Source organism: Poecilia reticulata, linkage group LG3, assembly GCF_000633615.1.
Source record: "Poecilia reticulata strain Guanapo linkage group LG3, Guppy_female_1.0+MT, whole genome shotgun sequence".
Classification (NCBI taxonomy): Eukaryota; Metazoa; Chordata; class Actinopteri; order Cyprinodontiformes; family Poeciliidae; genus Poecilia; species Poecilia reticulata.
In genome coordinates, this window is record NC_024333.1 from 20,585,052 (window position 1) to 20,610,951 (window position 25,900).

The window sequence follows — 25,900 nt, forward strand, 5'->3', positions numbered from 1 at the left end:
GAAATCATTGAAGTGTTTAGGCCATTAATGATTTTCTACCTGCTGAACAAATGGGAATTATTGAGCTTTATTACATATAGAGTTGGGCTAAAGGCTGTGGTACCTGTGGTAAATTTAAATGTAAAATTATTTTTCTGCAACAGGTTTTTTTTTTTTTTTGATAGGCAACAAGACAGGAATCTCTAAAAAAAACAGTAAATTAATTCAAAAAGAGCTGCAGGTTTTGAAAAAATAACAAAAACTATTAATTTGTTTATTTTCCTACATCTTGTTATAGAGTGACATGTCTAAAACCACATCATTCTCAGTAATCAATAGAAAATCGTTTATGGCATAACAAGATTAAACCCTATTAATATTTACTGACTAGGTTATTGCACATGTAGTGATGAAATTCAAGTCTTTGAGGTTGGAAGGCCTCCATGCCATCACCCTTATCTTTAGCTCTCGCCACATTTTCTCTGTCAAAATCAAGTCGGGACTTTAGGCGAGTTGTGCCAAAACATTAGGCTCTCTGACAGTCAGAAGAAACCTGTTTGTATTGATAAAATAATAATCTTAATTGTGTGTATGTGTGCACAGAACACATACACAAAAATTTTCTAAAAATAAATCATTTTAAAATTTGAGAACAGTGAAATAAGATGCATGGTCTCTTCTCCTGATCTCATGAATGTTTTAGTTCAGAATCTGTTAGATTTTCTCTTGTCTGTGGCTAAATGTGTCGCTTCCATCTCACTTGGATTAAACCGTAACAAAGCTTTACGTGCTACACAGACAAAACTTGTCGCATACAGTCGCAATTAAATATAAGTTACTTTGAAAACTGTCTGTCTGCTTAATTTGCAGGGCGTGTGACTATCAGCGTGTGCCAGCCTCCCTCTCTCCTGTCCCTTCAGGACCAAGTGTGGCCAAGAGATCCCGCTCCACCTCCTACTCCTACTCCAGTGGGCACAGACGCAGTCGAGACAGAACCCACTCTAAGAGCTCAAGAGCCCACTCCACAAGTTCAAACACAGCCAAGTGTGAGTAATATGAATGGGCTGAGGCAGATTCACTTAAGCTTTTCAAAAACGGTGTGGAAGAAAAATACTACCTTGTAGCTGTAACAGAGGCATTTGGTAGAGAAGCCAGCTTTAGGTTCCAACTCTTATAAATTAAGGACCAAAGATGAAGAAAACATGACAAAACTGTGTGCAAACATCATATAAAAATAAACAAAAACAATAAAATGCAAATATGAAATAAAATACAAAAACAGCTGATTGTTAAAAAAGTGTAAATCTTTGGAGAGGCTTCAGTAAATTTTACTTCTGATTTAAAGGAGCCAGCCGTTTCTGCAGACTTTAAGGAAGTTGGTTGCAGAGATGATTAATACAAGTTGTAATAAAGCTGTAATGTAACAAAATGTGGAATGAGTGAAGCGCTGTGAAGGATGAAGGGATTAGTGATGAAGGAGGAAAGGATGAGGGAATATGGTAAAAAAAAAAAAATCACACAACTCAAGTTTGTGATTGATGCCTGAAAATACCTGAGCAAACTAAAATATTATATAGGCCATATGAGAAAACATACCCTGAAACATAGACATACTGATGTAAGGTGTTAACCAAATACCTGCACTGTTCCTTCTAAAACACATTATCATTGCTGAACCAAGCTGCAGCTATTTTTTTTAAATACCAGCTAGACCTGAACCAATGCTGAAAGGTACTTCAGGTTCTGTAATTCCATTGTCGCTTACCTCCCTCTCCCTCTTTCCTTCAGTGGGGATGGAAGAGCTGCAGGTGATTAAAAAAGAGCTGACTCTGATAAAGACACAGATCGATGGGCTTCTTGACAGCCTTGACAGGATGGACACACAGAAGAACGACCACAAAGGTGAGATGCTCACTCAGAGCGACGGCGGAGGCACACGGGTTTGAGATCAAACGATAGATAATCTATCGGTGCATCAAAATCGCTTTAAAACAGACTCAGTGTGATGCGCCTGCTTTCAGATTCATTCTGGTTTAGTCCTGCCAGGCATCAGTCCAGATCGTAATGACTCAGAATTGGTGCTGCAGCGGCAGAGGAGGATGGAAATGTTATGCATGAATGGAGCCACAGCTCTTTCAACTAATCAGTCTGTTATTTCCATCATCCAGTAATGATATGCTTCAAATTGAATACTAGCCACAGTGGATTAGCACAGCTATAGTTTTAAGCAAAATATGGAGTAAGATGAGGAAACTATGTGAGCACTACCGAAAATGCTGCATGGATTTTGCTGCCATCATGTGGATGTTTGTCATTAATTACACCAGCTTGCAAGCGTAACACTGACTGCCTCGCAAAAATATTCAGAAACATTTTCAAATTTGCTATGTGACAAATGCAGTTCAAATAATTAGATTTCGAAATCACCAGGTATGTTAGCTCCACACCTGTGTGGAATTAAATGTTAATTTTTAGGTATATTAAGGAACAAAGCACCATGAAGGCCAAGGAACCAAGTTTAAAGCCAAGTTAGAAAACAACATCCAGGCTTTGAACATTTTACAGCTACCCTTTAATCCATCCTTCTCAAATGGAGATAAAACTGCACATATACCAAAGACAGGACTGCTCCGCGTAAACTGAGGAAAGGTTAGCACTAACGTGAGAAGTAGCCAAGAGCTGACCTGGAGGAGCTACAGAGGTCCACATCAGAGGTGGAGATTTTATTTTTTAGAGAGCATCTATTAGCTGTGCATGCAACAAATGTTGGATTGCTGGAAGAGTGGAGAGAAAAAAAATGTCTATATTAAGAGAAAGCTAAAACGGAAAACAGAGAAAAAGATGCTCTAGTCATACAAATTTACTTTAGATGATATTTATGACATATCCCACTCTTACAATGTGCTACAGCAGCACCATGCTGTGGGTGTGGTTTTGTTGAGTGATGACAGCAAAACTGATCAGATTTTATAGGACGATGAATGGCGTTCAATACTGTGCAGGAAGAAAACTTTTTAAAAGCTGCTTAACCCTTGAGGCTGGAGTGGAGGTTCTCACAGTAGGACAGTGGTACTGAGCAACCAGAACCAGTTTGAATGAACCATCCTATTTGAAAACAGACTTTAAACTGTAGCTTTAAACAAACTGATAATCTACAGAAACACAAATGACACACAGTGTCCCTGTGGAACAATCTAAGTCTTGTGTGTGATGCAGCTGAATGACCTTGATGGATTGATAGCTTTCATCATTATATTAATTTACCCCGTCATCATTTGACTCGTCTGTCCGTCACCATGCATCCTCACCTCCCTCCCACTGACTGCACATCTGTCCTTCATCCTGTCACTTCCACTCTGATGGTCTGCCTGTCATCCGCTACGAAAGCCAGCCGGTCACAGCTCGTTTTCTACACTCTGTTTCACCAAAAAATACTTCATTTCAGTTCCTCATCTCCGAGAGGTAAAATCTCCTTCATCCTGTTTTCCAGAGTCTCCGCTGAGAGAGGACAGTCCGCTCAGCTTGTCTTATGTGGTGACGGCCAGCAGTCCGGAGCATTCCCTGTCCTCCCTCTCCCCACCCAGCTCCCGCCATCGGATCCACAGGGAGAGTCCCAATATGAAGGTGTGTGACAATGACCATCATGTGTTGCTTGTATTCTTTTTAAAAAACCCAAACGTTGCACCACTTAGGAGCAAGGGGCTCTTTTTTAATTTATTTTTTTCTAAAGTAGTCATTTGGAGTGAGACATTCCAGTTTCTGTCTCCCGATTTGCACATGAACCAAGTCTGTGAAATCAAGTTACATCCGCAGAAGAAGAAAAAATGTCCTGAGTCATTCTGAGCTGGCAGCTAATGAACGTCCTCTTTGTCTTTCCCTCGCACCTCCCCGCCTCCACGTCTGTCTTTTTGCCTGCTTGTCTGTCACAGATGAGCAGCCACAGCTCCGACCCCGAGGAGGAAATATGAGGGACAAACATGAAGAAAACGTAGAAGACGTGGATTAGGTGCCAAACATGGACGAAGAGAAACCTAAACCTTCAAGTTAACGCCCACCAACAGAGGCTCAACGCGGCCTGGACATATCAGATCAGATAGCATATTTATTATTACCGCAGCTGCTTGGTTTTACTTGAAACAAGGACGCGACAACAAAACATGAATAGAATTAACAAGATTATTTTGGATTACCTTGAAAGAAACAGAATGGCGCACTGATCCTATATATAACGTAAATGTAAATTAAAGCTGGAAGCTGAGTAAAGATTAAAGCCTCACTACTGAAAATTAATCGGTTCCGCTGAGGGCACGGATCAATAAGAACAGCAATACTCCCCATGAATCACACTGATGGAAAATGAATTAGTTCTGATCACAAGCCTCCCTGTGTATTTTACTTACGTTTGTCTTTTCTTTACACAACGCAACAATTACCAGCATTAATCACTGCATAGATACATTGCAGATTATTTTTCAAAAGTCAAACAACAGTTCAAATTTAAAGGAAAGAATTAAATCAGACTGGATGGAGAACAACTTCATGCGACACATTAATGATATCAGCCATTCTGCTGTAACTCTGGCTGAATGTTTAGGGTCACATCTGCTCAAAGGACCGTCTACCCCTATAAACGTTTCTTTTTTACAGTTCTATAAATTTCTCCATCAAATCTGACTGAAGCAAAGGAAACCCAAAGCATGATGTTGCCCCCACCATACTTTACCGTGGAGAAGGTGTGTTCTCGTTGATGTGCAGCGTTAGTGTCGTGCATGTTGGCCAAAAGCTCACTTTTGGTTTCAACTTCTGAAGACAACAGGGATTTATTTAAGAGTAGCAGAGTGAAGGGGGCTCCATTTCCACTCTTTTCCGATTTTTACTGTTGAAAATCTTTTGAAAACGTCTCATTTTCTTTCCATTTCATAACAACTTTCTACATCGTGTTTTTCACATGAACTCTCAATAAAATTCAGTGAAGTTGGTTGTTGAAACTTGACAAAATGTGGAAAAAGGTCAAAGGTTATGAATACTTTGTAAGGAACTGTACTTCCTCAGCAACAGGTGTGCTGGTGAAATATTACAGGTGTCCTCTACTACATATTTGGCACTTTGAAATGTGTAAAGGCCCCAATCAGTGTGTAATATTGTGTATTATTGTATACTTTACTGTAATTGCTTAGCTCTTGGAACTAAATATTAAGTTAGGACTTCTTGTGTGGTACTTTTTTAAGGAAAATAATGATGTTATAAATAATTATCTAATTCTTATGTTGTTACATGTTTTGGTTTGCACTATCAAGATAAGATACTTGTTGTCACTGTAGTGAAAGTATTTTCATATCGAGTACGTATGCAGCAGCACATTGTGGTATGTTTTTATCTTGACAGACCATTACAGAAATGGAAGGAGAATAAAAGACAATGGTTGAAGAAGTGATGTCAAGGTTCAAGTGTGATTTTTCTTAGATTTTGTACACTTTAAACATGAAGGAGAAAAGCAGAGTCCAAATCAAAATTGTTACCAAATGACCTCAGATCTTTCTTTTCACTTCAGTCCTCAGATGTGTTTATTGAAGAGCACATCTGTAAAGAGACAGTTCTCAGTAGCATTCGCACGTTGCCAGTCCTGAGTTATGTGTAATCTCACACATACTCCACAAACTGTTTGCAAACTGCAGCTTTTTTCTTCCTCACGGAGCCATTTCTCTGAACGATGACTCTAAATATCTGCGTGATAATACATCATCTCTGGCATCGAGCACCGCAGAAACAGATAAAGAACTCAGATACATTTTTTTTTTAAATCTGTATGCATTACAGCTCCATCCTTTTTATCAGCGGTTCACAGCATCCTGCTGATTTGCTGCACAGACATAAAATCAGATTTACTTAATAAAAATCCTGAAAAAAAAAAAGCCATCAAGCACAACTGCAGCGGTTCCCCCAGCAGCTGCCTCCGTATAAGCTGAGTGCGCCTGAGAGAAATCAATGAGAGTGAGAAGGACAGATCCATATAGCTGACATAATAAGTCTGCATGAAGCAATGAAATGGCCTCCACCAGCTGTGGGTTTATTATAGTCTGTCGTTTCCAACAGTTRACGTACACACAGCGAGAAAATTAACTTGGAGCTTTAAGGTSCTTGTTGAGTTTGTCCAAAGACCACGTTCTTCAGTAACACGCCTTTTTCAGCAAGGTTTTCTTCTCTTGCACAGACAGATCCTCAGCCGTCTAACTACAAAGGTCAACTCACAGTCACATGTTTGCATGTTTGTGGACCKTGGGAGGAAAATTACATAAGAGAAAATTAACCTTTCACACCGAGGTAACTGCCTGTATACAATATAGATAACATTAAAAATAAAGAATTGCTCCGTTGTATTATTTTCCACGGATTCTTAACTCTCCCACCAATAARCTCCTCATATAAGTTCAGAGAGCTGAACTAAAAAGTGTATCCAAAGGAAACGTTTGCACAACAGGCCTTCTGTTGACAGTTCCTGTGGGCTGAGCAGGACAGTGTGCAAGATTTCTCAGGCTTAGTGTGAGTGAAAACCTGATTTTGTTCATTTAACCATAAAATTAAATTCAATTTCTCAGCAAAGCTGCTGACCCACATCCGATGTTATTTATAAGTGAACATTCAGGCTGCAGCAACTGAGGAGGCACATTCTGCCTGAAAGCAAGGTGAGCAGAGAGCTTTTAATGAGTTTATATCTTTATTTTTCTATAAACAAGACTAACATATTATTCTTGATTCACTTGATGYTGTGTAGAAATTGTATTTTTAAACATATTTTTAAAAGTTCATTTAGAGACTATTTCGATTTTGGAGCCGTAAAGCTTTGTGACAGTTGTTTTTTAGTGGCACCATGGTGTAAATGCCTCTTTTTGTAATATTTTGATATAAAATTGGATGAAGAAATGAGCTACCCCTTTAGCAATAGATGAAATAACTGGATTTTCTGATTTATTCACAGCTTAAATCAGAGCACAAAATTCAGCAAATTAATATTTTTTTTCCATTTTTTCCAAATTGAATTGTGTACAAGCCAAATTGAAATCAAAACAGAGCCAGCAGCACTATCGGTAATATGAAAGTATTGAATGGAATTCCTTCAGTTCAGCACTTTCCTCTGTCTCTAATTGAAGTATGGGAGTCAACGTGGGTTTTTGTGAAAACTGAAAATGTACACCTACTTGTCTCAAATTTAAGGTTCTTATATTTAACGTTGTTTAACAAATTCATAATGTGGTTGTTCCAGATTAAAGTAGCTAAACACGTCTTGTTTTCTGTCGCTGTAGATCAACCATGTCCRGCTCACCCAGTCCTCTGACCACCCATGTGCTGAACACAGCACTGGGGGTCCCAGGATCAAACGTGACCCTCAGACTTTACCAGCAAGACCCTTCAACCGATGTCTGGCACTTAATAACCACTGGGTAATGTTCTTTGAAAATGKTAAGCTGTGAAAAAAGTATTTGCCTCCTTTGACATATTTATCAGTTTTTACTTTTTAAAGGTTTCAGATTGTCTAAAATCTCAGGAAATCTGTAAAGGGGCAGATACTTTTTTCACAATATCTCTAAGTTTGATCCCTTTCAAATTCCAAATTATACTAAAACTTTTTTTCTGTCTCAGATCTTAAAATGTGTACTTCCTCAACAGGACAACAAACGATGATGGGCGATGTCCAGGACTGATCACACAGCAGCAGTTTAAATCTGGTGTGTACAAACTGCATTTTGAGACTGGTCAGTACTGGGCCGGGATGGGACAGACCTCCTTCTATCCCTACGTTGAGGTAAGAAAAGGTCAACCGTGATGTTTTTCATTCTAAGCTGCATTGCTGAATTATTTACATTGTTGTTGGTGACTTAGATTTTTAATTATTAAACAAAAGGCAATCTATGCTCTTGAATAAAAAGCAACTGMACTTCTTGTCTTGTTTTCACCAATCATCTAAAAATCTCCTCCCTAAATATTCTATCCATTCCAACAAGACCCACATGYTAAATGTGTCAGTAGCATTTCACACTTTACATCTAGATTTTATAAGTAGAACACATCTGAAAAACGGAAAATTATCCACATTAAGTGTAAGACGAATGTCTTGGAGTCATTGATTCAAAACACCCCAGCAACCACAGTGCAATATGTTTAAATATGACAAGAACAATATTGTAATACTATGCTCCTAATTTAAATTTACAACTAAAGAAGCAATTTGGATTAGAATTGAAATCTTGCGCAAACAAGAAAGGAAGTTGAAGTACTTTCTATTCAATTCAAGTCTTTGTTACATTATTAATATAAGAATGTGAGATTGTTTGTCTATCCTGTTGCTTTCTTTTAATTTTTTTTTCTGCTTTTGATCTTCAGATTGTTTTCACTATAACTGACCCGGACCAAAAATATCATGTCCCTCTGCTTGTGAGTCGTTTCTCGTACAGCACCTACAGGGGGAGCTAAAGAGCAACAACAACAAGGAACCGCCTGACCCTTCCTTCACTTTTATCACTGGCTGACTCAGAACGACAGGGACTGCTGCATTTTGTAACTGAATTAACTAATACTGTTTTCAAAATGGGGCCTAAATAACTCAAGCGTCTCCATGAAAATGTGCTGTGAATAAATAATGAGTGAAGTATTTTTTAAGAAACAATTTTTGTTCTGTCTGTATTGTGCTTTACATTGTACTCTATTGGCATAACATTGACATTGATTTAAAAGCTAAGCCCCAATAAAATGAAGTGCGGCAAGTGATCTTATGAAATGGTCATGTAACCTCAAATGATGTATTCTCGTTTATTTTCACTTCTGTTAAAAATAAATTAGTTAAATAACAATATTGGGTAAACGGGTAAACAAAGAGTTAAGTAAAATACAGCTTTACAAATATATTAGAAATATAAAGCTGTAAAGCTAGAGAAAGTAACAATAAAAAAGAAAAGAAGCATAATTGTTTTACAGTAAAACAATCTAAGWTGTTGAAACTGCACTGTATGGAGGGTCCCGCCCTTTAGCAAAGTTAAACATGTCAAAAAACGGCAAATACTTCCACATTATTTAGAAAGATTGTGTACAAGATGTTGACTGCACCTTTGGATGCGCACTATGAATAATATGAATAAGCTTATGTCCAGCAGGTCTTTTTTTAGAAAAGCATGACCCTTCAAAACCAAGCCAAAGTTCCAAACACCAATCTGTTTTGATCCAAAACCTTCAGGTGTCTGCTAGAAAGTTGAAGATGAAAAGGTATATATTTTTTCAGCATCACAGTGAGTGCAAGCATACATCCACATTAACAACTCCTGAGTTGAAAATGTAGATTTTGGCCAAATCAGTGTCCAGAAATAAAACTTTGAAGTCAGTATTTGTATGTGTTTTCCTTGATTATTTTTTAAGCTAAATTACATAGAATATTTGCAGCATGTATAGGATGTCTTTTGTAGTTTGATTCCAGTGGACTGGTTGCCTTTTTGGATGTGATGACATCCTAGCTTAGATACTTTACCTGTCGAGACCCAAAACGTTTTTAGTACAGGTCATATTTTTAATTGTGTATTTACCTTTTAAGATCAGGTAAAGAACAACATTTGTTTTTGCTCTGCTGTTTGAGTCCATAATCATGTTTTTTTTTTTATTTATATCCATAGTTTCTCTGTTCTGTAGAAATGAGCCGCTAGTTTGTGATCTTCTCTCTGTGCTCCATTGCTTCCCCCTGAATGCTGGGTTATTGTTTCTGGTCTTGATTACGTTCCCCCGTCAGTSGSCAGGTTGTCGCCTCTGTTTTGAGAGGAACGTGAACGATGCCTTCTGTCATGTAATTATTTGTAGGTCTACATTTCTGTCACCAAAAATGRCTGACAAATTGAGGAAGCAGAGAGCAGCGAAGCAGCAGAAGGCAGAGCTCGGGGTGAGGCAGAACTGGGTGTTACACTAACGATTTAGCTTAATAATGATATCAATAATATYCAGSCCGTTATGTCACATGCAACTCGCTGCTTGTAATCCTACAGATGCTTRTACTGGATTTCTTAGACTCTGTAAAAAGTAATTCAAATGAAGGTTTGCCATATGCATGCATATTTCAGGTGACTTTTTTTGTCTTATTTCTTTTCAGGACCCTTCAAATAATCAGCAAGGCGAGAAACCCAAACAAAGGTGAGGTGTTATATATTTTGGGTCCATTGGCTTTGGCAACAGAGACAATATTCAGAATGTATTTATTTATTTATTTTTATTTTTTTACTTTTCCAATGCTGTTATAATGCTAGCAAATCTTCTCATATCAAAAATTAAGTCCATATTATTTAGTTTACATTTTTCCAGCAATGGTTTGGTAACATTAATGTTAAATTTAAGGTAAATTCAGGAAAATTGTGTATTTTTATGTTCTGATCATACAATAAATACATCCCAAAATCCGTAAAATTCATACTGGCGTTAGGTAGAAACATGCAGTGACAGAATATTACTTTTATTTAGAAATTGTATACCTTTTTGACATTATTGTGGATATTCTAAGCGTCTGGTAGTAGCCTTGATCATTCTGGGAGGACTTTTTCAAAATAAATGGGATATTCTGCATACATAATCAAATATTACATATTTATGCATATGTATARCATGTATATCTTATATATAATGCATATCTTTGTGTAATTRTTGTTAAGATTTAGTTTAAGATCCTTTCCAATAACAGCTCTGCACCAGGAACATCTGCATCAGATTCTGCTGAGCAACATATTGCTCAAACTAAATGGGGGATTATGTGTTTCCTTTGCTGTGAATGCATCGCTGTGTCATGCTACTTTTGCAGCAATCACCTCATCTCACTTATTCTGCAATTTCACTTTACACATTACAGTTTGTACTGTAAAATGTATTTCTGGCTTCAAACTTTTATTGAGACCTCTCAGTTGCTTGTGATGCGTAATAAAAATCTGTAAATAACGGAATCAAACAATTCTCTGAAATGGGCTCTAGTTTGATACTGTGTGGAATAATAAAAAAAATTAAAAAAAACAGTTTTTAAAATCCAATAAAACTCATCTGCTTACAGACTCAGTTTYTTTCATCCCAACCTCTCCCACAGAATAGGTAAGACCAAAGAGCTGTCGTGTGACGTCAGGGACCAGATAGTGGATCTGCACAAAGCTGGAATGGGCTACAGGACCATCAGCAAAAAACTTGGTGTGAAGGTGCCAACTGTTGGTGCAATTATTAGAAAATGGAAGAAGTACAAAATGATCGTCAATCGTCCTCGATCTGGAGCTCCATGCAAGATTTTGCCTGAAGGGATGAGGATGATCATAAGGAAAGTGGTRGATCAGCCCACAACAACACGGGAGGAGCTTGTTAATGACCTGATGGCAGTTGGGACCACAGTCACCAAGCACACCGTTGGTAACACACTACACCGTCTTGGCTATCAGTTCAAGAAAGGTATTTACCCAACTTTGTTTTGTGCTTAAATCTCAGGAGCGAGTTAAGGTTTATCTTTTGTGTGAAAACTGAAAGTAGTGCCTCCGTTTCATCTTATTTAGCAGACTCTCCCATGAGGGCGGACAGTCCGCTCAGCTCAACGTTTGGCGTSTTAGCTAGCAGTCCGGAGAATTCCCTCTCTTCCTTCCTCCCATCCAGTTCCCGCCACTGGATCTACGAAGAGAGCCCTGACAGGAAGGTGCTTGATGATGATGACGATGAGCACATAGTACGTGCATTCTTTCTCCTTTGAAAAAAAATCATTAAAGGTGCATGTGAGAATTTCCTGAGTCATTCTGAACTGGCAGYTAATGAACCTCCTCTTTGTTTTCCTCCTCCCTACCCGTCGGTCACAGATGAGTAGTGACAGTGAGGAAGAAAGCGAGGAAAATATGAAAGATGTGGATCAAATAYCAAACATGGAGGAAGAGAAACATTAATCGTCAAGTAAAAGCCACAGCAGAAGCAGCATACAAGCTCGTGGTCAATGAAGATTCTACCTTGTTTTAGGTCTGGTGTTTTACTCGCATCAGGAATAATAGAAAAAGTATCCGATCTTCACCAGGTTCTGAAATAATCTAACCTGAAGTGCACAAAAACAGATTCTGCAATGTTTTGTCTATTACACAAAGACGAAGAAAAATCAAAAGTGTTGTGTGAAAAACTCAGCACATCCTTTGATTTAATATAACCAATGTTAGCAGCACCAGGCTTGAAGTTATTTCTTCCGTATGACTTTATTAATCTCTCACATTTTTGTGGAGGAATGTTGGTTGACTTTACAATCTTGCTTCACTTCATTATCGATGTTTGATCACGGAGCGTTTATTTAAGGTACCACCACAGTATTTCAATCATATTGAGGTCTGGACTTTGAGCCATTGCAGTGGTTGGATTTTTCTCTGTTTCAGTAATTATGTTGTTGATTTGATGTTGTTTTAAGAATGTTTTTGTTTCCAGGCCCACTTTGGCCGACCTCTTGGCAATCCATAGTTGTTTAACTTTTTTTTTTATTGCACTGTCATGCACTTTAACAATTAATAAGCTAACTGAGGTCTGCAGAGTCTAAAGTGAAGGTTTTATATTTCTTTTATGTTTCCTTTTTTTGACGTTTCTGCCTTAAATGTTTTCMACTGACAATTTTTTTGTACAACATGTGACTTTAGATGGTATGGAAATTGCCTTAATTTTGGAAATAGGCAAAAAATATACATTGTGATGTTTGAATCATATCCACCTGTTGCTTATTTCCCTCTGAAATCCTGCGGCGTCCATTGGAAGGATTTACTTGCTTCTCTSCTTTGGCTTCAGTTTTGTTTAATGAAAAGTAGTGAAGCTMRTTTTCAATTGTTTTAGAATCCAAAACAACCAATCATTTTAGTATGCCCYGATGCATAAAACCCTAACGTGAATGAGAATGAAGGAGTGAGAGTTGTTTATGAACAACCAGCTGTTACCGTTCCATCTTTTTCAGATTTCTTTGCGTCAGATATCCTAATAAAATCTCACCACGAGACTCCTACACATATTTGACACTTAAAATGTCTAAAGGCCCAGATCAACATGTAACATTGTGTATTATCGTCTACTACTATGTAAGCATTTAGCTCAATGAACCATATCTTGATTTAGAACGTCTTTTGTGGTACTTTTTAAAAGAAAAAATATACAAATATCTGTCTCTTCATGTGTTATATGTTTCTATTTGCACTGTTAAGATTTAAAAAATGCAAATACTAATTGTCCCTAATATAAACGTGTTTACTTAATATAAACACGTTTATATTAAGTATAAACGTGTTTGTCACATTGTTTGGTGATGCTATTTTGAAAGACAAGGACACAAAAGAGCAGAGGAGTCAGAAAGTTTTTCATTTTAAAGGTAAAGAGGCTTTACTCAGTAGCATTCACTCTGTGTGGATGTGGGCATATCTGATGCATCTAAGTTCACACTTGATACACAAACTGTTTGCAAACTGCAGTACTTTCCGCACAGAGCAATTTGTCTGAGAACTCTGTGTGATAATACATAATCTTGGCACCAAGCCTCTTAGAAACAGATATATTTTTTAATCTGTATATTTTTACAGCTCTCTCGTTTTTATCATCAGCGTGCAGCAYCCTGCTGATTTGTTACACAGAGATAAAGTCAGATTTATTTGACTAAAATGGCTGGAAAAAGCAACAAGCACARCTCCAGCAGTTCCTCCAGCAGCTGTGTCTTTAAGAGAGAAATCATTTAGAGTGAGAAGTACAGATCCATATAGCTGAGATAAATCTGCATGGAGCAACTTAATGGCCTCYACCAGCTGTGGGTTTATGTCACTCTTTTGATTCTCATCAGTTAAACTATTGTCATTGAGAAACTGAAGATGGAGCTTAAAGAAGCTTGAAAAGTCTCAAATGAGAGTCCCGTCTCCCCTGGAAGGCCGTTTTCGGAGAGTTTTCCTGGTCAGTGCTTCACATTACTGTTTTAAAATAAGGATGAAGATATTTGTTCACTGATGTCAGGACTTTGAGAGGACAAAGTTTGGCTCGGAGACTGCAGCGCCAAGGAGGAGCTCAAAAAAGTTGATTTTACATAATACTCCACCTTTAATACATAGGTAGAATTAATTCAAAAAACTGTTTTGCTCAATTATCTATGAGGCCCACAACAACCRACTGCTCTGCCATGCCTCATATAAGTTCAAAGAGCTGAACTAAAACTGTGGCCAAAGGAAACTCTTGCACAACAGGCCTGTTGTTGACAAAAGATAGGTTCTGGGTACTGAAAGCCGCGCTGACTGAGTGGGACTGTATGCAGGATTTTACAGAGTAATGTGAGTAAAAATTTGATTCTTTTCATCAAGCCATAAATTTAAGTTAAAAGTAACAGTAAAAACTGCAGAACCACGTCACGTTATTTATAAGTGAACATGAGCGAATTCAGGCTGCAGCAACTGAAGAGTCACATTATGTCTGAAAGACGGGTAAGCAGAGAGCTTTTTATAAATATTTATCTCAATTTATACTTCCTGTTTAACGTATTAYGTAAGTCATTATTATGAGCTTTGGGTGAGATTAAAAATACAGTAAAAAATAAATAMAACTTTTGATTCAATAATTGCATTAAATTACTGTAAAATCTGTGCTATTTAAACTGTCCTCTGGTTTAAAGTCCTAGGCCAATATTAAAATGTAACTGAAGTTGAAARTTGCAGATCTTGTGATCTTCTAAAGARATTATTTTTGAATCTGAAGAGTCTTTGTTGTTCAGATCAAGTGTCTCAAATTTTAGCAGCCAACAGACAACATTTAATGTTCAGTGTAACGAAAGAAACTAAGTCTAGAGATTATTTCAAAGATAAAGTTTGGTTTTGCATCTTTTACATGTTTCTCCAGTCTCTTAATTTCCCCCAGTTAATATGTGAAGAAAGACAATTTGATTACAGTTTTCATCTATTGTGATAAATAGATGAATAGATTAAGATGTAATGTTTACATCTTAATGCAGATGTAAACATTACATCTGCATTAAGTCTTAATTTATGTTGCTGCAGATCACAACTATGTCTGGCTCACCCAGTCCTCTGACCACCCATGTGCTGAACACAGCACTGGGGGTCCCAGGATCAAACATGACCATCAGACTTTACCAACAAGACCCTTCAACCAATGTCTGGCATCTGATAACCGCTGGGTAATACCATTCRTACAGATCTACGAGGAGTCATATCCATTCACACATCTAAAGGCTTATTGTTCCTCAACAGGACAACTAACAGTGATGGGCGATGTCCAGGACTGATCACACAGCAGCAGTTTGTACCTGCTGTCTACAAGTTGCACTTCGAGACTGGTCAGTACTGGGCCAGTCTGGGACAGAACTCCTTTTATCCCTATGTRGAGGTGAGAAAATGCCAGTTCAATCACAACTCCTATGAACACGTGAACATTTGTAACYTCACTGACAGAACTGTACGTAAATGGCTTATTTATGCTTTTTCACCCAGATTGTTTTCACTATAACCRATCCAGGCCAGAGGTATCATGTGCCGCTGCTTGTGAGTCGTTTCTCCTTCAGCACATACAGGGGGAGCTAGAGGGCATCTGTCGTTAACCTCTTCCACCAACTTATCACTATCTGACTGAAAAAAGGCATTGGCAACTCCACTAATGACGCTCTTGGCAGCACTAATGGCGAAAAATGTATTTGTTTATTTTCCCTGAAGAAATTAGCACTACAACATTAAAATAAATGGTTATATGTACTACCACAAAACTATGCTGTAGTCTTACTGGTGCAAACAGTATGAGTTCTGTTAATGTTAAAYTTTGGTATTTATTCTACTGTTTTTATGATTAGCTTGCAATTAAGTKATTATTAAAAGTGTTAATTAATCACAATAGACATGTGAATAATGCCACATTATATAAATTATGCGTATAAAGTACGCATAATTTATACAATGTAACATATAGTAACATGTTTACTTTAATAGATTTCTTCACAATGAAAATGCCTTGTTGTCATTTTTTTCTTTAGTGTTGTGCATTTAAAAAAAAATTAAAACAAACTTAGTTTTTTTCAGCATTTAAAGTCACACTGCAAGCATTGCATTTTTGTCATTAACCCTTTTCATTTTCTGTAAATAAATTCTTGTAAATGTAGTATTTTTTATTTGGATCTGGAATGTTATCAATTATAGTCATACAGAATAAAACAACTCCTTTATTCATATTTGATATTAATTCAGAAGTTAACACACACTAAAAATAGATAAAGTTTTTTTTTATCACTTTCTAAATGAAGTCAAACTTCTCGTTTTAGGTCAGCCAGAATTACCAAAATTATTTCTATTTGCCAAATATCACAATGATGAACTAAATAATATTAATTGATGAAACACACACAACACCCAAATACATGATATCTGAACAAGACAGGATCAGTCCTCACCTGGAAGCTCATATTCCTCCATGTAAAGTCTCATTTATTTATGAAACATTTAGCTGAGGTGAGTTTCAAATAGAAAACTCGGTTCAGCAGCTTCATTGATCCCCCATCTGTGTTCCATTGCTTTCGCCTGAGGGCATGATCTGTGTGATCTGCTCTCGACTATCTGGGGCTGTGCTAAGGTAGGGCCTTGTCTCTGATTTGAGAGAAGTGTGCATTTCGGGTACCGTATCTTATCTTGTTCTATATCTGAAGGAGAACGTTACCGTGAATAACAATGGCAGACGAAGAATTAGAGGCCATAAGGCGGCAGAGGATGGCGGAACTGCAGGCGAAGCAAGGGGTAAGGACTGAACAGGAGCTGGAAACGTGTTGGAGGCCGCCTTATAAGGAGATGCTGGATTCAGTCAGTTTACTGCTAACAGTGTGGCTATCCTAAACACTGAAAACCATCTGATTACAGGGTAGTTTTCCCAAGTACCAGATTACGCAAAGAAATTAAGCGAAATCCCAGCAAAGTGTAAAACTTTCCTCCCGCGGTCGGGTTAATCAGCTGCATAGCAACATGTCAGTGTTAGCTTTGTGTTGTTGTGTCAGCGCACACCCCCTGAAATCTGCTAAAACTAGTCGACTTGTAAAAATAGTGTTTTTTTTGTGTGTGTGTTGGATTAAAGTTTGTAAAGTATTTTGATATTCATTATTCAATCGGAAGCTCTTAATAAATGTTTACATTTACAAGCCAGACTTTTTTTGTGTAATCAATTAACAAAATATGTAGAATATTATGCTTGTTTTTTTTCTGTTTGGTTAGCTATCCAGTTGGAAATCATTACTTAATCAGGATAAAATGTACCAAATTTAACTTTGACACATACGTGTGACATCACATAAGGCAACTGATCAGTTATTTTCATAAATGTAAAAACTTAGTGGATTTTAGGAAAAATTTGGCAACAGTCAAACTCACTGAAAAGTACCTGTGCAGACATTAGTTTCTACATCTAAAACTCGACTTTTGTTTCATTAATTTGTTATATGTAAAACTAATAATTACTTCAAAAATGTTGTATGTTGTTAGAAATGTGAGCTCTTTGCAGTATATAATTCCCTTCTGAAGTGGTATCTTATTAGCTTAACGTTACTTATTGCGCAAAAATTACTGTTTTTTTGTGGACTGAGCTAGCGCTGTATCAACTAGCATAGGTCAATTACCCAAAATGTATTTAAGCCTTAACAGCATGGTAATGTTTATGTGATAATGTTGTATTTAAATGTATAAAAAAAAAAACTACAGTAGTTTCACAGTTTTTTTTTTACATCTGAAATAAATGTTTATCAAATTAAGTCTATTGTTACAGCTAGTTATGGATCTCTTTGAAGGAAACAAGAAATAAGTAAATGTAATCGGTGCATCTGTATTAACACAGTACAGTTCAAGGCTAAAACTCATCTATTTAGAGAGGCCTTTGAATAATAATATCTATAACATTGAATAATGATGCATATTTGATAATGATTCATTTCAATTATTTGACTAAATGCCATCATTGTTCAAATGTACTGTACAAACAAACTTGATCTGAAAATAAAATGTGTCTGAGGCTCATTGATGTGTGGGTTGCAGGATGATTCATTATCTTATTTTCACAAATTTATTCCAACCAAGAGCAGAAATCCTAAAGTGATGTATTTAAGAAGAACTGTAAACATTTAGGCTGTCTTCTGTAATTTTAGTGCAGAATTAATAGAGCAAAGCTGTGCTGTCTTTCAGGATGCTTCAAATAATCAGCATGGTGAAGAAGCTAAACAAAGGTAAGGTTCCTGGGATATTTAAAATCATGAAGCTAAAGTGATGAAGTATTTTTTCATTTAGTTGTACTCATCCTTCCTCTTATACAAGACAGTTATTGGAGCGGTTCAGTACACACTTGGCACTCAAGCAATATTGGATATTTCTCAAATTAATAATGATAACACACTGTTTTATACCGTCATTATAATTTGCCCTTTAAAATTTGAACAATCCGGTTAGTTTACTGAACCTTTTTTCCCCTTGCTGATGATTAAACGAAACAACTTCAAGAACATGAGTGCTATTTATTGCACTTCAGAATCACCATGGTGACAAGCATAAGCTAATCATTCTTTATAATAACCTTATTGTACTTTGGTTATGCACGGTGCAGAGCTTTGCTGTGACATTTGTCAACCGTCAGCTTAAACATCAGGTTTCTCGATTTATATAAATCCTGTAAATATTCAGCCATGAATGTAATATTTGTCGTTGCAGCTGTGTGTCTGTGCAGGTGTTCTGGTGTATTTTTGCTTAAAATTATTTTCTTTTTTTACTGGGTTCAGCTGAACCAATGTGGAAATGTTATTTTTGTTTATTCACAGAGAARCTGAAATGAGGAACTCTATATTGGCTCAAGTCCTGGATCAGTCTGCTCGAGCAAGATGTACGGGCACACTCAAATTTTGATTTTACTAAATTGCATATTTTGCTGCATACCATTACACACATTTTTATTTTATTTTATTTATTTTTTCCCAGTAAGCAATCTTGCATTGGTGAAGCCGGAGAAGGCAAATGCAGTCGAGAACTATCTGATTCAGATGGCTCGATTTGGGAAGCTAGGAGGAAAGGTAAGACAAAAAAAAAAAATGCTTTTTGTCATCTCCATGGCAGAGTAACGAGCAAACTTCTCTCTTTTCAGATTTCTGAGTCCGGCTTAATAGAGATCCTGGAAAAAGTCAGTCAGCAAACGGAGAAAAAGACCACAGTTACAGTAAGTTCCCCTGAAATGTCTTAAAACCGTCGATTCAGTTTCTGTCCATCTCACCTCGCACTGCGCTTTGTGCCTGACTTGCAGTTCAACAGACGGAGGGTGATGGACTCAGACGACGAGGACGATTACTGAGTTCAGACAGAAGCGCTGGAATGAGGCAAAAAAAATTCCAGGAGGTGAAATGCATTGCTGGGATTCCGCGAGGATCTCTGACTCGTGTGTTCTCATCAAATTCCTGGGATGCCACACTGCCTTCTGTGTCCTTGGAATGGAGACAACAAAACAGAAGAACAAGGATGTTAGGTTAATATTATCCTGCGCAGAGGGGGATTTAAAGGAAGCACACAGTGTTCACAGAGGTTTTTGCAGGCTTGTACAGCTTGTGTTGTACCCATGATAGCTGATGGCACTGTCTGACTCCTCTTCACAACAGTTCTGTTGTTTTTATTCCCCTCCTTATGGTTAAACTCTGTTTTGCAAACATAGGATGCAAGACATTTATTTTATCTGAACTGTTCTGCAATCAATCTTTTTTTTTTTTTTATTCATAGGTTTGAACTAGGTTTGAACATTTCTCTTACATCGTTTTCTTGTTGCTGACTTGTATTTCTAAATTTTTCATTAAAAATAATAATTAAAAAAAGCCTTATACATTAAAACATTTTGTTTTCCATCTTCAAGTATAACCATGATTCATTTAAGAATTTATGCAAATGAATCTGTTTCATTTAATTACACAGGAAGTTGGAACCATGATATTTTCAAGTTTCGGTTTAATTTCCAAAGCCAGAGTTAACAGATTGCCAATGTATCCAAAAACTGTTGAAAATAAAAAAACGTGAACAAATGTCTGTCTTTATCGCCTTGTAATTTACTAGATTTAAAAGTTTTATTTTCCTGTATGTTGCAATCGCCTCATCTAGGTTGTCCACACCTCCTTTATTGCAATTGTGTAGGATGATGCCTGTCTTCCTGTCTTTACGGTTCATCAGCATCTTCCAAGCATAGTTGGTTTTGGCATCACAGGTCACACATGACTTGATCCCATATTTTACAAGCCTTTAATGCAGAAGAGCAGTGTTGCATCTTCATGACATTTTGTCATCGTGTCATTTTTGTATGCTCATGAGGGCCATGTTATTTTTTTATTTTTTGACAGAAAACACTCTCCTTCAGTTTGAGGCATTTCTTCTTCTGTTATTAAATCAGCATCTTCCAATGAGTTGGATTCCTCCCAATCTTTTTTGATACCTCTTGCGAATCAGTTGTATTCGCAAGAGGTATCTTGCTGCCATTTGGGGCAGCATTTGGCCCCAAATGGCCAAATGCTGGCCATTTGGGGAAAAAAAAAAAAAGTTTCCAGATCTTGTTCAGCAGTGAAATGCGAACTCGTGAGTGCAGCAGATAGGATTCGGGGTACTGCAATGTGTATCAGCTTTATCCACCTTAGTCCTGGCTGAATGAAACCATTATGGGTCCTACTTCCGGTGGACGCCGGAAATAGCAGAAAAGCACTGGCTTTCGTTGGACACGTGCTAATTAGAAGTTACATTTCTGTTTACCTAACTAATATAGTTTAATATTAAACAAAAATAGTCTTTACTAAATGGCTACCGGATGCTGAATTACACGTTATCACAGATGCAGTTAATACAAAGTTGACAGATAAATGAAAGATTTGTAAATTATCTAAAAAAATATATAGCAAAAATATAGAAAAAAAAGTAGTTGATATTTAACTACTTTTTTTCAGTAGTTAAAAACCAAAAAAGGCTTTTTGTTATTTTGATTGTTAATTTTGACGATTAGGGCTAACAGCTGCTTAAACCCTCAAATTCTGTTTTCAGAAATGAAAAATAAAGCCAATATCATGGTCTTTTGAATTTCACTGTTGAATTGAATCACTAAAATATATTAACTTGTTGGTGATATTTCAATTTATCAAGCTGCAACATGTATGTTGCTTTATGAAAACGTATTAGTTTGCTACAGTAAAACATGTCCCAGAGTAGGTGTGTGTCCTTGCTCCACTTCTGCATGACTGTGGTCAGATGGTTGCTCATTGGCCACTTGGACTTTTACGTCAATTAAGTTCTATCTGATTGGTGGAGGGTAAAGCCACATGTTTATGATCAGCCAATCGGAAGAGCTTGCTAGGAAAAAGCTACGGTGTGCTTGGATTAGCAATAGAGATCATGCTAAACACACGAAACTCTTCGAACAGAGGAGGTTAAGTTTGCAGGTTGCCCAAAAATCGGCTTACAGACAGAACTATGCCTGAAGACAGCATGGACAAACCGAGTATAGTAACGTGCACCGCTCCTGTGAATATAGCTGTCATTAAATACTGTGAGTATCTCCTGGACTTGTTTGATTTAACCTCAATTGTTTTGGTTATAGTCGTGAAAGAGCTAAAACATCCATAACAGTACATTATCTTTATATGGTGGTTTAAAAACTCCATATTTGTGACCATTTTAGTGAAAATCATCCTTTAAAGTCTTTTATGTTGCATTACTGTACTATGGTTGTATAACTTATCTGTTACTAAATTGACTACCTTATATTGCAGGGGGGAAGAGGGATGAAGATTTAATTTTACCCATCAATTCATCTTTGAGCGTCACTTTGCATCAAGACCAGGTTGGGAAAATTGCTTCTGATTGCAGCTAGTGAATAACAAAAGTTAGGCGTTCTTGCTGTTTTTAATACGTTATACATTAGTAAGTATTAATAAGCAGCATAATGGCTTGTTAGTTGTTTCTTCATTTGGAGTTTCTTCTTTCTATACCTGACTGCCTGAAAAACACAGGCAGACATGGTGTAAAAATTTTGTGCATTTCTAAAAAAAACTCAGCAGGATAGTTTTTTTTTTATGTATTAAGATTTTTGTATGCGACTCATATTTACAATGAAAATGTAGCAGCAACATTAGTATTACAGAATGACCAATATATCTTAAAACAAGCAAGAGTAGTAACAACTGATTACAAAAGCATTTGTATCGTTTAATATTCGTTTAGTTTTACTTTGCGTGGAAATACAATGGGACCATGCCAGCTTTATTCAGGATGATCATGATGTAAGATGATCATCCATGATGTAAGGGAAACAACGGGAAATCCACCCCATTTCCTTTTGAACTAGACCCTTCAGTGTTAAAATGTGTGACTGACTTGGTCTATTGCTTTATAAATCTTTATTTGTAAATTTTTGAAAGTCATATCAAACTTAGAGAAAAAAAAAACCCTGCCTTGGACATTGAATTGTGTAAATTGGAGTACATGATGATCATTTATGGTATCAGTAATTAAATGCTGTTTGGTATAAACTTGCCTTGCATTATTTCCTTTGCTCAGTTGAAAACGACAACAACCGTTGCAATCAGCCGATCCTTTCAGGAGGACAGACTGTGGCTCAATGGCAAAGAGGAGGACATTACCCATCAAAGACTGCAGTCCTGCCTGAGAGAAAGTAAGTCATGTCTGTTTAGGTTTTCCTCTGGAAGTCTGTAGAGTACAGAAATGGTATTCTAGTAAAATAGAGGCTTTTATCCATTCTTTTTTTTTTTCCTTCTATTTAGTCAGACGACTAACGAGGAAGAGACGTACTGATGGAGACGCTCGTTCGACCGATTCGGTGGGATTGTCTCATAAAGTCCACATTTGCTCTGTTAACAACTTCCCCACTGCTGCTGGACTCGCCTCATCAGCAGCTGGATTTGCTTGTCTTGGTGAGCTTGTGTATTTTTTTTAGTATCCACTGTTATAGTGCTTGAAAAAAGTGACAATTTAATATGCAAATTTAATTGAGTAAATTTTTTTTTAAACCAGTGTTTTTTGTTCTGTGCATTTTGTGTTGCAGTTTATACTCTGGCTCAGGCATTTGGTGTGGAAGGAGAGCTGTCTGGGATTGCTCGTCAGGGCTCAGGCAGTGCCTGCAGAAGCATGTATGGCGGCTTTGTCCAGTGGATCATGGGAAGCAAAGATGATGGGAAAGACAGTGTTGCCCAGCAGGTGGAGCCAGAGAGCCACTGGCCTGAGCTCAGGATTCTTGTTCTAGTGGTAGGTCTGACTCTGAGAACTAAACTGTCACAAAAGGGAATAAAAATGCCATTGTGGGTTGTAGTTGACATTTATATATCTACAAATAAAATGGTTGTTAGTTTAGTTTTTCACAGTAGTTTAAAAATATTGAAATGGGTATTTTTATATTCTGTATAAAATCATTTTTTCTTCTGAATCGGGCTTTACTTTTTCTATTCTCAGGTCAGTTATGCAATACCAAAATTAGTTCTGTTAGATAGATGCCAGAATAATGGGGATAATACAATATACATTTTTATAGTTCTGTTTTCTTAAATGTCTTTACAACTCTACGTTTAATATTTGGTAGGATTGTGTTTTATCCTGTCTCAGTTTGATCAACTTTTCACATTATCTAGCTGTAACTCTGTCCCATTCCTCCACTCAGAGCTGGTTTAACTGAGTGAGGTTTGGAAAACCTGTGTGTACCCAACCATCAACTTCCTGGCCGATATCTTGAGATGTTGCTTCAGTGCTTGTGTGGTTATTATGGTCAAACACTTTAGTTTCATCAGACCAGAAAACATAAACCCAAAAATGTCACTTTGTCCTTGCGTACATTTGCAAAGTGTAATCTGTTTTTTTTTGTGTGTGTGTTTCTTGTGGAGTAATGGCTTCTTCTTCGCTGAGTAACCTCACACTTTCTTTTTTTTTTCTTTTTCTTTTTAGGCTAGTTCTGAACGGAAACCAATAGGGAGCACCTCTGGGATGCAAACCAGTGTACAAACAAGTTTACTGTTACAGGTGCTTTATTTGAGTCCTACACTGCGTTTTTAATCGGAGCGGCTGAAACACTGAGCGTGATTTGTGTGTTTGTGCGTAGCACCGAGCAGAGGCTATCGTCCCACGTCGGATGGTAGATATGATCGAAGCCGTGCGAAGGAAGGATTTTCCTGCATTTGCAGAGCTGACCATGAAGGACAGCAACCAGTTTCATGCCACCTGCCTTGACACGCACCCACCTATCTTCTACCTCAACAGTGTCTCCCAGCAGATCATTCACTTGGTGCATCGGTATAACAAATACTGTGGGGAGACCAGGGTGAGCAACTGGAAAATCTGTTCCTAAACAACCAATATGACTAGATATTTAGTTGTGAAAACTGTCAAAGTTTAAACTTGGCATAATTTTCGCTATCTTTGTCAATTTTTTTTTTACACAAATTTGCCTAATTTGTTGCAGCTGAACTTCTCAGGTTGTGTAATGAAGATGTGAAACCTGCAGGTTGTTTTTGAAATGGGGAACCGGAAAGAGCATCTCTCAAGCTGCTCGTCACACCCTGTCTGCTCTCTCGTAGGTGGCCTACAGTTTTGATGCAGGTCCCAACGCTGTGATCTTCATTCTGCAGCAGTTTGTTCCAGAGTTTGTGCAGCTGGTTCAGCACTTCTTTCCCCCAGACAGAAACGGAGAAGAGTACGTTAACAGACAACACAGATAAATGTACTTTTTAGTTTTTTTTTAAGAGTAATTTTATTAATTTCTCAGTCATTTTATCAGTTTTTTTTTTATTAGTTTTGAACATTTTCAGAACAATCCCTTTAAGCTTCCCATAGAAGACATTTTCACATTTGTTTTTGCAGTGGTGCCAAAGAAAGATCCTGCGTAGTTTATATAAATTTAGCAAATCAGAAGTCAAGCTACAATAAGTCACAATGACCCACATTTGGCAACCCTTTTAAATATGTTCTGATGTTTCTGATTGGAAACAGTTTTTCAATTTAGATAATAGTTTAATTTGAAAGATTTCTGCTGATTCTTTCTTTCAAATTAAAGAACACAAACAAGAAAGCTGCCTGATAACTTCTACAGGCAAAAACAATGACAAAATAATAAACTGGTGCCACCTACATCTCCCCTGTTGAAGCTCATGTTTACCCAGTAGGGTGTGTTTGCTTTTAGTTACCTGGATGATGTCACTAAGTGTTTGCTACTTGTCGTTAGTTTTATTAAAGGTCTTCCCGTCAAGTGTGCTGCTCTTCCCATGGAGCTGAAGCAGAATATTGGCCTAGAACCCGTTCCAAAGGGAATCAACTACATAATTAGCACAAAGGTTTGAAGAAACATAATTAAAAAAAAATTATTTTCAGCAAATATGCACACACAAGATTAGTCTTTTTTTCTTCTTTTTAAATGATGTGTGATACCTTTCAGGCTGGACCAGGCCCTCGTGTTGTTGACGATCCTTCTCAGCACCTCCTCTCAGCAGAAGGTTTACCAAAGAAGACTGTCTGAGAAGCCTCTCTCACCAAGAAGCTAATTCTGCTCAGCGGCAATAAATCTTACTTGGCAGATCTGAAATTTACAAGATGAAGCATTTTATTATTTTTGTATGAAAAAAAGAATATGTTTTTTGTAAGATTTTGCCACACAATAAGTCCCTTTAGCTGATGGTCTTTAAAAAATGCCACAAAATTTTTTTTTTTTGAATATGCCGTTAGCTAGAAAGTCACACTGTAAATAAATGTGTCTGGTACCAACTTTGTTTTTATTTTAATGTATAAATCTAGTCAAGGGTTAATTCTTGATCTTTTGAAATTTTATGTATTTTTCATAAATATTTTTATTTTCATTAACTTCAGCGATGTTGATGCAAATAATAAAACTTGGCCAAGTTCTGTAT

General features: G+C 37.1%; 6 protein-coding genes across 10 annotated transcripts in view; all 6 read left to right on the plus strand.

Moving 5' to 3' along the window:
- Positions 1-5,413, plus strand: part of LOC103462566 (heterogeneous nuclear ribonucleoprotein C-like) — a 41,291-nt gene extending 35,878 nt beyond the window's left edge. The window contains exons 4-7 of the mRNA XM_017304159.1: positions 850-1,025; positions 1,768-1,881; positions 3,470-3,603; positions 3,909-5,413. Coding sequence (XP_017159648.1) covers positions 850-1,025; positions 1,768-1,881; positions 3,470-3,603; positions 3,909-3,947 — 463 coding nt within the window. The 3' untranslated portion in view covers positions 3,948-5,413. The remainder of the gene's footprint in view (positions 1-849; positions 1,026-1,767; positions 1,882-3,469; positions 3,604-3,908) is intronic.
- Positions 5,414-6,500: 1,087 nt separating this feature from the next.
- On the plus strand, positions 6,501-9,352 carry LOC103462567 (5-hydroxyisourate hydrolase-like). The gene is made up of 4 exons (XM_008405449.2): positions 6,501-6,662; positions 7,281-7,418; positions 7,645-7,780; positions 8,359-9,352. Exons 2-4 carry the CDS (start codon positions 7,288-7,290, stop codon positions 8,446-8,448), a joined length of 357 nt encoding a protein of 118 aa, XP_008403671.1. The 5' UTR covers positions 6,501-6,662; positions 7,281-7,287; the 3' UTR covers positions 8,449-9,352.
- Positions 9,353-9,681: 329 nt separating this feature from the next.
- LOC103462568 (uncharacterized) lies at positions 9,682-13,097 on the plus strand. Of its 2 annotated transcripts, none has more exons than XM_008405451.2 (5): positions 9,682-9,895; positions 10,103-10,143; positions 11,078-11,427; positions 11,532-11,695; positions 11,823-13,097. In XM_008405451.2, exons 1-5 carry the CDS (start codon positions 9,839-9,841, stop codon positions 11,904-11,906), a joined length of 696 nt encoding a protein of 231 aa, XP_008403673.1. In that variant the 5' UTR covers positions 9,682-9,838; the 3' UTR covers positions 11,907-13,097. The 2 variants fall into 2 exon arrangements, with proteins under 2 accessions (XP_008403673.1, XP_008403672.1); XM_008405450.2 differs by having other exon boundaries at positions 9,684-9,895; positions 11,529-11,695.
- Positions 13,098-13,222: 125 nt separating this feature from the next.
- Positions 13,223-16,019, plus strand: LOC103462569 (5-hydroxyisourate hydrolase-like). Of its 2 annotated transcripts, none has more exons than XM_008405452.2 (4): positions 13,223-14,438; positions 15,009-15,148; positions 15,222-15,357; positions 15,462-16,019. In XM_008405452.2, exons 1-4 carry the CDS (start codon positions 14,385-14,387, stop codon positions 15,549-15,551), a joined length of 420 nt encoding a protein of 139 aa, XP_008403674.1. In that variant the 5' UTR covers positions 13,223-14,384; the 3' UTR covers positions 15,552-16,019. The 2 variants fall into 2 exon arrangements, with proteins under 2 accessions (XP_008403674.1, XP_017159307.1); XM_017303818.1 differs by having other exon boundaries at positions 13,223-14,288; positions 15,462-16,016.
- Positions 16,020-16,481: 462 nt separating this feature from the next.
- Positions 16,482-20,045, plus strand: pdcd5 (programmed cell death 5). Of its 2 annotated transcripts, XM_008405454.2 has the most exons (7): positions 16,482-16,587; positions 16,661-16,748; positions 18,177-18,217; positions 18,803-18,864; positions 18,960-19,051; positions 19,123-19,194; positions 19,279-20,045. In XM_008405454.2, the coding sequence occupies exons 2-7, from the start codon at positions 16,683-16,685 to the stop codon at positions 19,324-19,326; spliced, it is 381 nt and encodes a 126-aa protein (XP_008403676.1). In that variant the 5' UTR covers positions 16,482-16,587; positions 16,661-16,682; the 3' UTR covers positions 19,327-20,045. The 2 variants fall into 2 exon arrangements, with proteins under 2 accessions (XP_008403676.1, XP_008403675.1); XM_008405453.1 differs by lacking the exon at positions 16,482-16,587 and having other exon boundaries at positions 16,594-16,748.
- A 1,125-nt stretch (positions 20,046-21,170) lies between these two features.
- Positions 21,171-25,882, plus strand: mvda (mevalonate (diphospho) decarboxylase a). Of its 2 annotated transcripts, XM_008405455.2 has the most exons (10): positions 21,180-21,543; positions 21,767-21,837; positions 22,554-22,668; positions 22,778-22,927; positions 23,059-23,258; positions 23,949-24,023; positions 24,103-24,321; positions 24,578-24,693; positions 25,222-25,330; positions 25,432-25,882. In XM_008405455.2, exons 1-10 carry the CDS (start codon positions 21,468-21,470, stop codon positions 25,510-25,512), a joined length of 1,212 nt encoding a protein of 403 aa, XP_008403677.1. In that variant the 5' UTR covers positions 21,180-21,467; the 3' UTR covers positions 25,513-25,882. The 2 variants fall into 2 exon arrangements, with proteins under 2 accessions (XP_017159323.1, XP_008403677.1); XM_017303834.1 differs by lacking the exon at positions 25,432-25,882 and having other exon boundaries at positions 21,171-21,543; positions 24,578-24,720; positions 25,222-25,311.
- Positions 25,883-25,900: the final 18 nt, after the last annotated feature.